We start from the raw sequence: 10000 nt of genomic DNA, 5'->3' as shown, positions 1-10000 counted from the left end.
TAACACCACGAAACGGCCTCGAGGATGCAGAGAGCAGGGTGGGGGTGGAGGGTGGGGGTGGTAGGTCATCAGTCTGTGTCTGTTTTTTAAATGTTTAACCCACGGGGCGACTCCGCCCACCACTCACAGACCCACATGCCTGTACCCACACACACACACACACACACACACACACACACACACACACACACACACACACACACACACACACACACACACACACACACTTAATGTCTCTGCAGTTTCCATTCCCCCATAGCTCCCCCTTCCCCCCCAACCCCCAACACAAGGAGCGTAATCTAGTCAACATGCTTCCAGTTGAATAAAAGCTTATTTTGCCAGTCATCCATCACCTAATCCCTCGGGTTCATACAGCTGAGAGCACCGAACACACACACACACACACACACACACACACACACACACACACACACACACACACACACACACACACACACACACACACACACACACACACACACACACACACACACATCTCGCATTTAAATACGAAATCCAGCTCAATAATAACCTGCTCAATCCACTGCAGCGGGGAAATAACAGGATGTATATTCATAATTTAAGTCTTTATATCAAGTAAAAAAGTAAAACATGAAGTAAATTCCAGCTACTAAAACGTGAAGATTTGCTGATTTCCTTTGCTTCGTAACAGCGTCAGTTAAATGATGAATAAAAAAAGAAAAAAAAAAGCAGTAATCAGATCACAAGAAAACTGTCTATAAGAATCTATTTAATGTATGAATAAAAGTCGTTTATATTATATTTGGCCTGCCTGGATATCAAGTTTTTAATCTGGAGGAAATGCCTCCGCTCACCTGTCCAGGTGTGTCTGCGGCCCGTCTTTGTCTGCGCAGCCACACATTGAGACACATCGAGTCCTCCGGGAGCGCTTCGCTCTCTCTCGTTCTTAAAGCTGCCTCAGGGCTGCTGAGTCAGCTGGAACCCCCTGGAGGCCAGATGAAGTCATTTCCACTCCAGGTTTTTAAGAGCTTTTTTTTTTTTTTTTTTTTTTTGATGTCCTCATTTACATTCATCTGAATTTTTTAACGAATCCCCGAAGCAGCTCTTCGGGATCTTTTTCGATGCAACCCGATTGCACCTTTTTTAAAAAAAATTTTTTTTTTACAGGTCCATCTGATAATAACGACGATAACAGAGCTTTAAATTACACGGCGTGACAGTGGAGGTATGCGGTTGGGGGGATGGAGGAGGAGGGGGTGAGGGGGGCTGTTATGACACAGACACCGGCTTCGTCTGAGAAAATGAACGGGTCGCGTGGATATCGGCGTTACTTCTATCTGCAGGGATACTTGTGGGATCTGTACGGGATAAATGCTGCTCACAGCTGCAGAGGCTGGACTCTGGGATGTTGACAGCTGGAGAACAGACGTACGGCGAAGGAACACTACTGCCCTCTTGTGGCAAAAGAAGTCACGCATGTTAAGATCAACCAAAAATAGTAATTATTTCAACCATGAAAATATAAACCACTTGATCCCCAAAGAAACTGCATTTGCTGCACGGCAGGTGGCAAAACATGACGACTAAACATTTTTTACCATTAATTAATAAAGGTGTGTTCATAATGTGTACGACTCCCATGTTCGGAAAGTGTCTCGAGCAGATTCCTGGTACGACGTCTAAGGTCCAGAAGGTCGAAGTCCTAGAAACAGCGCAGATATAAATTTGTGTGTTTGTGTGCGTATCAATTAATTGTTTATTCTATAAAATCAGAAAACCACAGAAATGGTTTTCAAATTCGCTCGTCTCATCCAGACAACAATCCAAAAACAAGATCAAATGGAGAAAATGCTGCAAAACCTTCTTTCAGAGAAGCTGGAACCATTTAAAAGTTGTAAATTCGTGTTTTGAACAAAACTTTTGTCGAGTCATTTTCTGTCAATCGATTCGTCGATTAACGGTTTCAGTTTTTCCCAAAGCTTCAGGCGTTAAAACATCTTCCGTCGGTTTTAATTCGCTTACCCGCTGGTGACATCATCAGTGCGCACGGCGTTCTTGCTCAGCACGTCTCCGTCGCTCATGTATCCCGTGACCTCCACGGCGACCCCGTCCAGGTCCAAGTCCTCGCCGGCTCTGTCTCCGAGGTCCACGCTGCACAGGGCCCCTCCCCTGCCAGCCAGCTGTCGCCGCAGGTGTCCGGGGTACAGGTAGCGTCCTCCCTGACCGCCGCCCGCCCGCCCGCCGTAGCCGTTCCCCGAGGAGGGGGCGTCGCCCGCCTGCAGACGGGGGCTGGACTGGCCCAGTCGCCATGACGACAGCGAGGGGCGGGCAGAAGTGAGGCTGAGGATGCTCCGACCGCCTCCGCTGTTGTTGTTGCCGCCGCCGCCGCTGCCGCCGCCGCCGCTGATGTCTGTGGTGACGTTGCCGTCGAAGGTGGTTTCCAAGGTGCTGGGCAGGTAAATAAGGAGAAGGAGGGGTAAATAAAGGCACAATATGCGTCTCAAAAGTAACGCAAAAGCTGAAGCTGAAGGTTCTACTCAAAGACTCGTCATTAGCAGCGAGAGGGGAAAAAAAGCCGAACGCTGTCTTAATACTCGAAATCTCACCTTTGGATCGTCACCAAAACCAGACGTACTGTTTTTTTTTTTGGCCCAAGACTAATCTGTCCACCAAATATCACCCAAATCCCCTCAGAGACTTTTGAGATATCGTCCAAAAGAATAGAGCCGGAAAACCAACGGACAGCGAACGAACTGCGTAACCTCCGGGACGGACGGAAAACAGGAGATTCTTTATTACGGTCTAAAACAGCAGAAACAGAGAATATGAACCTCACAATAGAGCCCAATATGAACCCAGAAAGCTGGATCAGCCGAGAGCAACAGGTCAAAACGACTTGCGGGAGGGAATTAGAGCCTTAACCGTGAAGCAAAGACGACATCGCGGACACACCCTGCGATCAAAGCCAAAGACCCCTGAAAGGAGCGACAAGAAAGAAAAAAAAGAAAAAGAAAAAAGGAGGTAATACCTGTAAACGTGGAGCGACACGGTCTGCTGACCGCGAGGCAGTTCGGCCACCGACTCAAATCCCCAAACACAGAGCCTGATTTGTTCTGTTTACCGCTCAACCGTGGCGGCCATTGTAAGGCGCTAAACTTCCATGACCCCCCCCCCCCCCATCCACCACCCCGCCCCCCAAACAAGAGGGTTTTGTTTTTCTACCGCGACACGTTTTTATGGACTTCTTTGGGAGCTTTGCCGACCCGACGAGCTAAAGTGAGAACGCTTTTGAAAAATCTCTCGTATTTTTGTTCCTTTAACGATGCCGAGTACGTTACTGATTGAAAGGAGAGAGTAAATACGTTTTAAGAGTTCTTTTTTGGTTTTGTTTTTGTTTTACCTGTGTGTGACCTGAGTTCCTCGCAGGCTGGACATCGTGTCCTCCAGGTTCTGCCGCAGGTCCGCTATGTTCTTGACGGTCCGCAACCGCCGCGTCTCTGGATCTTCGCCTGCTTGAGACCACAAACATCCACCTCGGTAAGATTTACCAACATGCCAAGACATCGTTTCATCTAGAAAAAACAGAGCCGGGCTCGGTACGATCGTTGAGTGATCAACCCCGACCTGAAAGGTCCTCGACGGAGGTCTGGCCGGTCTTGGTGAAGGACGCGTCTCCGCCTCGTCCCGCCGAGCCGCCCTCCGTGTCCACCGTTCCCTCGCCGTCTGTTTGGGATCTGGGGGGCAGGGGGGGGGATGCAAATTGCGCGTCGGATCAAAGCGGGTAAATCACCGATGGCGAATTATGGAGCGTTTAGTGGGAACCTAATGCTCGGCAAATTGTCACGAAAGAGGGATAAAAACCCGATTAGGAGTTTAAAGCCGCTGCGTTTCAGGGTCTTGTGACCGTTGGGTCCAAAACGAAATGCCTGCTGTAAGCCCTCAGTCGGCCGGGAAAGTTTTTGTCTTTGAAGGGTAAATCAATACGGTTCGGTCATTGCACCGGCTGGTAGCTTTGGGAGACGATGACGTTGGAGCGCCTCGGTGTATATTCAGCCTTCGGTTATTTTTGCCTGATCCTAGACTTTGTCCTCGTTGACTGCCGTACGCTCGCTCTGGGTACGAGCAAGTCCAAGCCGCCGATTTCACTCTTCCACGGCTCTACAGAAACTGAAAGCATCCAAACTTCTCTGGGTTACCAGACTTAATGCCCGTTGAAACTTCCAGGTTATTTCCACGTAATTTGTCAGGCTTGACATCAGGATTTCTTCCCTTAGCTTAGCTTAACAGACTCTTTGTGACAGGTGGAGGTGGTATAATCCTGCCGGTAATGCTATCTGACAGGTATACTGCAGAAGAGGAAGTTTCTGAGCTCTGATAATGGGGTGCTGTCTTTTTTTTCTTTTTTTTTTCTTTAGGTCTGAGCTACAGGTCGGGACGTCCAGAGGCGGCAGGGGAGGGGTGGTGGGGGGGGGGGGGGAGCGACAGGAAGCTAATGAGCGGTTGTTAGAAAGGACTTATTGAGAGCGTGAGGGACCTCCTTCCTTATCACACTGGGACCGGGACAGAGGTCAGGGGCGCGCGGCATCCGCGCATATCTGCCCGGATACGAGTGCGCACACGGGGTCAGGTCAAAACACAAGAACTTAAGAGAGATGTGACGTTACGGGTTAACAGTTTAAAGACGAACAAACATCCAAAACAAGCTCAGATTTCGTGTTTTCAGATGCTGTCAAGAGAACTCGAGGTTTTACGACGAGTTCTTTTGACCTCGCGCGGTCCTGTGCACACAAAACAAGCGCTTTACACCAATTTGCATTCAGTTATAAGTTGAGATAAACCTTATCCAAAACGGTTATCATGTATTTGATTGGTAGTGTAATTAAATAGTAGAATGCAGATTCATCATCGAAAACTTCAACCTTTCAAATGCAAATGTACCACATGTATAATGTTTGTTTATTTATCAAGACCCACTTTTAACATTTATTGATTCTATAATTATTACCTGTGCTGATTTTTATATGTGCAGTTTGTTTGTCTGATTGTCAGTCGGATTCCCCCCCAAAAAATCTACAATCTAGATTGTCATGAAATTTGGTGGACGCGTGTAGCATTGGCAGCGGAGGAACCCATTACATTTTGGATTGGATCCATTAATTATTTTTCACTTTTATCAACGATACCAGACAGAAAATCTGGCCTCCTCAATGCCATAAACTAATAGAAAATGAAGTCCTGTAGATGGCAGTAAAGCACTGTATTTTATTTCAAACTTTCCATCCATCCCAAGATGTATTTATTTATTTCATTTGATTTGTTTTTGTGTATGTATCTTGTGTGTGTGTGTGTGTGTATGTGTGTATTTATTCATTGCTCCTATGTTCTTCTAAAATAATAATTTTGACCTATCTTATTTTATTGTATACGTATTTGTAAATGTTTTCTTACTGTGTGCACCTTTTTGTGTTTCGATGCTGCTGTGACGACAAAATGTCCCCACTGTGGGATTAATAAAGTCTAAAGTTCGACAGGAACAAAACATAGGCCATACTTCAATTTCAATGACTTCTTATCTCAATCCTCCTTCATGCGTAGCAGTAATACTCTGGGATACACATGCACAAGCTCAAACTTAATAGAGCAAGCTGTGATTTTATAGAGAACCAGATCAACAGCTGAGATTTGAGGCTTCAGAAAGGCACCAGTGTATTTTAACTCTTGGCCTTGGCTGAAGTCTGCGCTTCCACATTATTATTAATCTGTATTAATAAATACAACGCGTCACGATTTAATGACTCTGTCTTATGATGTCTGTGAAGTGTCTATTATTCCCTTAATCTTCTGGTTTTCCATCATCTTTGTTTCTTTTTTTTTTTTTACTTTTCATAATACGTATCGTGTTTTGACTGAATCGTTAAAAGATTCACCCTCATTGGAGCGTTTATGTGATCTGGGAAGTTGAAATTGACGCTAAAATTGAGTGACGAAGTGAGCAAAGTTTTGATGTGCGGCGTTACCTGTACATGAAAGGTGCGACGGTGGCGGTGTTGGGGTGGCTGTGGTGCTGTTGCGTCTGAGGTAGCTGCACGCTGACTGTGTTGCTGGCCGTGCTCTGCGTAGTGCCTCCTCCCGCCACCGGGGCGGCGCCGCTCTTCCCTTCTGTGGAGGCCAGGCTGGAGGTAGAGCTGGAGTGTCTGCTGTCCCTGTCTCTGTCCAGGGGGCCGCGGTGCATGGCGAGACCCCCGCCTAGCCGCATGCTGCGAGGCCTCTCGCCCGCCTCCTTCCCGGAGGAAGCTTTGCCCCCGGCTCCCGGGGCTTTGCCTCCTGGCTTTGGTATTCCGCTGTGTGCCGAGGTGGAGCTCTCCTTTTTGGCCATTTTGCCCCCCTTGGGAATGAAACTTGCGATTTTAGAGGTCCTTTTGTTGGAGCTGTCAGCGTCAACAGCGCCGGATGCTACTTCCTCCTTGAGCTCCTCTCCTCTCAGCTCCGTCCTATCGGGGACTGAGATTCGTTTCCCCGCCTCCTTCCCTTTCTCCTTGTCCTTCTCTTTCCCGCGCTCCTTGTCCTTGTCCTTCTCGGGGCCTTTGACAGAGCTCTTCTTGGCGGTCAAAGCTCTGCTAAAAGTGCGCTGGGCGATGCCCCTCAGAGCGATTTTGGGGCTGCTGGCGGTCGTGGGGACGGTAGCGACCGTCGAGGGAGCTGCTCCGTAAGCCGTCCCGTTGCTGGTCCCGTTCAGTCCCGGCCGGACGTTGCCGTCGTCCTCCTCCAGCGGGTCGGTGTTGGAGCCCGTCTCGGCTCTCTCCACCTGCCCCGCCCCGAGCTGCCTGGCCGGGGCGGCGCTGTCGCCCGGCGCCCCCGCGCCGTTGGAGGTCGAGGAGGAGGAGGAGGAAGAGGCGGCGGACGACTTGGAGCCTCCCTTGCTGTTGAAGAGCTTGAGCTTCTCCAGCATCGACTTCTGAGCGACCGCCTTCGGAGGAGCTTCGGCCGCCGCAGCGGCCTTGGACGAAGCGTCCTTCTCCTGCTTGCCGGCCTGCGTGGCGGACGGCGGGCTGCCCGCGGAGGAGGAGGAGGAGGCGGCGGCGGCGGCGTGCTTGGAGCTCGTCGACTTGCTCCTCCAGGGCTTGCTGCTGTTGCTGTTGGGCTGGGGAATGGCCGTGGAGGACGAGGAGGACGAGGAGGACGAGCACGAGGAGGACGATGGAGGGATCAGGGCGGAGGTAGCGGCGGGGATGCTGGTGGAGGAGCCGACGGTCACTGCGGATGGCGGAGCGTGCTCAGTCATCGCCGGAGGCTGCGAGGTCGTGCCCTCTGAGGAATCTGCACCGCAACGAGAGGCAAATAACGGAGGACGTTTAAAAGATGGGGAAGAGGAAAAATCAAGCACTGAGGGAGACAAGACGAACCAGATGCCGAGTCTTCTTTGACACCCCACACACAAAGCGGCCTTATAAGGACCTGGAGGTGGCCTATGTTGATGCAGTCATTTAGCCCCCTATAGCACTAACAAGAGAGGAGTCCATCACAAACTGTTTATAGAAACAATGAAGCTCGAGTGCTTTCAGGTTTTGCCAAGCAGGTCGAGTCAAGTTGCACTTATAAGGCTCGGACTTATATGGACTGCTTTTGGTCACGGTCCCTCTGCTTCACAACGCGACGCCGTCCGGCTACGTCACCTGTAAACCAGACGTCAGGACTAAAGTTAAACTTGGAGACCAGCGGAAAACAAAAAGCACATTTTGCGACACGGCAAAATATGTCCGATGGATGACCCGTGAAAGGAAATCGTCCGGGTAAAATTCTCGCAGCGTCTCAACGAGCAAACTTACCAAGAACGAAGAGCTGTAATTCCTGGTGTAAATCATTGTAAGTCAATGCCCCCCCCCCCCCGCCCCCTCACCTTTCTGAAAACAGGAGAGTCCTGAGGGCTGCTGAGGTTGTTAGTGTGCATGTGGAGCCGTGCTACCGGCGGCACGCAGCTCAGACCAGGAACATTTGAATATTCAAACACCAACGGCCAGAGAGGGAGAGAGAGGGAGAGGGAGAGGGAGAGGGAGAGGGAGAGGGATGAATCATAACACTTCGGTTGCAACGTCTCTCTCTTACTTTGCACACACACACACACACACACACTTGTCGTTATATAGTTGCGAGCACACTCACTGATATAATGCCCTCTCTAGTCCCTTAACCACAACCTTAACCGTCCCAACTAACCCTGAACTGTCACTCACCTTAACCCGACTCCGAGCTAAACCCTACAAACATGTCTTAACCCTCAGAGTTGAGAGGACCGGCCCGAAATGTCCTCACCAAGTGTGTTTGTCCTCACGAATGTGGTTTTAACCAAAAATTGGTCCGCACAACTACAGAAACACATTCCCACACACACACACACACACACACACACACACACACACACACACACACACACACACACACACACACACACACACACACACACACACACACACACACACACACACACACACACACACACACACACACACACACATTTGTCTTTCTATAGCCGTGAGGATAATCGTTGACATAATGCATCAACCTTAACCATCACAACGTCTTTACCCTCAAATAGAATACATACAAATATGTACACACACATATGTCTTACTTTTTAATTATCAATTTAAAATGTTTTCATTTTTGTTCTGTTTACTTGAGTCACACGATAAAACACATTTAAACTTACACTTCACATGATGTTGTTTTTTTTAAGGGCTGTTTATGTATTACAAACCTTTATAATACACGGTATTTAGTACTGGTACTGTTTGTGTGAATTTCCCCTCGTGAAGGTCAGAGGACCGACAGGATATTTTTAGTTCTCACACCGGGTGCTGTGTTAGTAGAAGGTCACATGATATTGGATCTTTTGAAAATCTGAGATCTAAATTATTTCACTCTACTGGACGTTTTTTTTTTTTTTCACTTCCTCAAAGAAAATAAGATTCTTGGTCAACAAACTATAAATATATTGTCCTATTTCCGACGGAGCACACAGGGACGTGATCATATAACTCTCTCGTGATTCAAGTTTCCATTAATTCATACATGGAAACTTAATCCCGTATTCATTTGTTATTCATGTGGTTTCTTTAAGTCAGCATTTATGCAGACTATTGAAGCCTCGACCTGCTTGTTTACCTCGTCCTCATCCGGCCCTCCACTTTATTGCATTTTCATCGCGCTTTTCATGCCCCTAATGAAAAAACCAGGCACCCACTCGGCCCCTCTCCGTTCTCCCCGTTTAGCATTTAGTGAGAGCAGCACCGAAAACAATGCAGCCATTAGGAAGTGATTAGGGCCCAATTAGCTGTGCAAGTAGTTAGCAATCGGAAAAGTGGGTCAGGTTGCTAATAGCTGGCTTCCTATTGAAGGCAGCTGAATGAGAGGTGGGAGGAGGGGGGGGGGGGGGGGGGACTGGCACCGCAGGTTTGGGATGACTGAAGCTTTGATACGGACCAGCGGGACGGTCCGTGCTGTCCGGGAACGGGGTCAGCTGGGATTTGGGATCAGAAAAAGGAACCCGGAGAAGAAATAAAAAAGACAGAGGAGAGGCCCTTTGGACACGGGGTCAGCTGGCCGCTGTCAGGACTGGACCCGCTGACCGGGACGGACACGCTCCAGTTATGTTGCCAGGGGTGAAAGGGAAGCGGTCAATCTTCAACGCGTCGGGTCAGAAGCGGACGGACTCGGACGCCGTTGCCTGGTGAACACGAATGCAACTCAAAAAAAAAAAAAAAAAAGATCCGGAGTTTTCTTACCGAGGTTCAACACTTCAGAAACATAAACCTGCCGCGAACAAAAGGAACGATTAAAGATGTTTTCTTCCAATTTTCTGCTGTTTCAAAAATCAAACCCGCCTTTTGTGCAGGTAATGAAGAGGCCACCAGGGGGAGTAAAGATTTCATTATGGCGAAAAAAAGTAAAAGTGCGGCTGCCGAGTTATGGTACGAGCTGCCTGTGACATCATTTAAATCTCTTCTTAAAAACTTATCGG

General features: G+C 48.8%; 1 protein-coding gene across 1 annotated transcript in view; it reads right to left on the bottom strand.

Annotated features, from left to right (window-relative positions):
- The window catches only part of nav2a (neuron navigator 2a), a 111979-nt gene that overhangs the window by 49188 nt on the left and 52791 nt on the right, over window positions 1-10000 (bottom strand). The window contains exons 8-11 of the mRNA XM_069705406.1: window positions 6000-7299; window positions 3607-3716; window positions 3383-3491; window positions 2005-2430 (exon numbers count right to left, since the gene is read on the bottom strand). Coding sequence (XP_069561507.1) covers window positions 2005-2430; window positions 3383-3491; window positions 3607-3716; window positions 6000-7299 — 1945 coding nt within the window. The remainder of the gene's footprint in view (window positions 1-2004; window positions 2431-3382; window positions 3492-3606; window positions 3717-5999; window positions 7300-10000) is intronic.

The sequence above is a fragment of the Brachyistius frenatus genome, unplaced genomic scaffold (genome assembly GCF_029030835.1).
Source record: "Brachyistius frenatus isolate BFR_SWC_R1_liver_20210118 unplaced genomic scaffold, ASM2903083v1 Contig_56, whole genome shotgun sequence".
Taxonomy (NCBI): Eukaryota; Metazoa; Chordata; class Actinopteri; family Embiotocidae; genus Brachyistius; species Brachyistius frenatus.
This window is presented reverse-complemented; position numbering and strand designations above follow the sequence as displayed.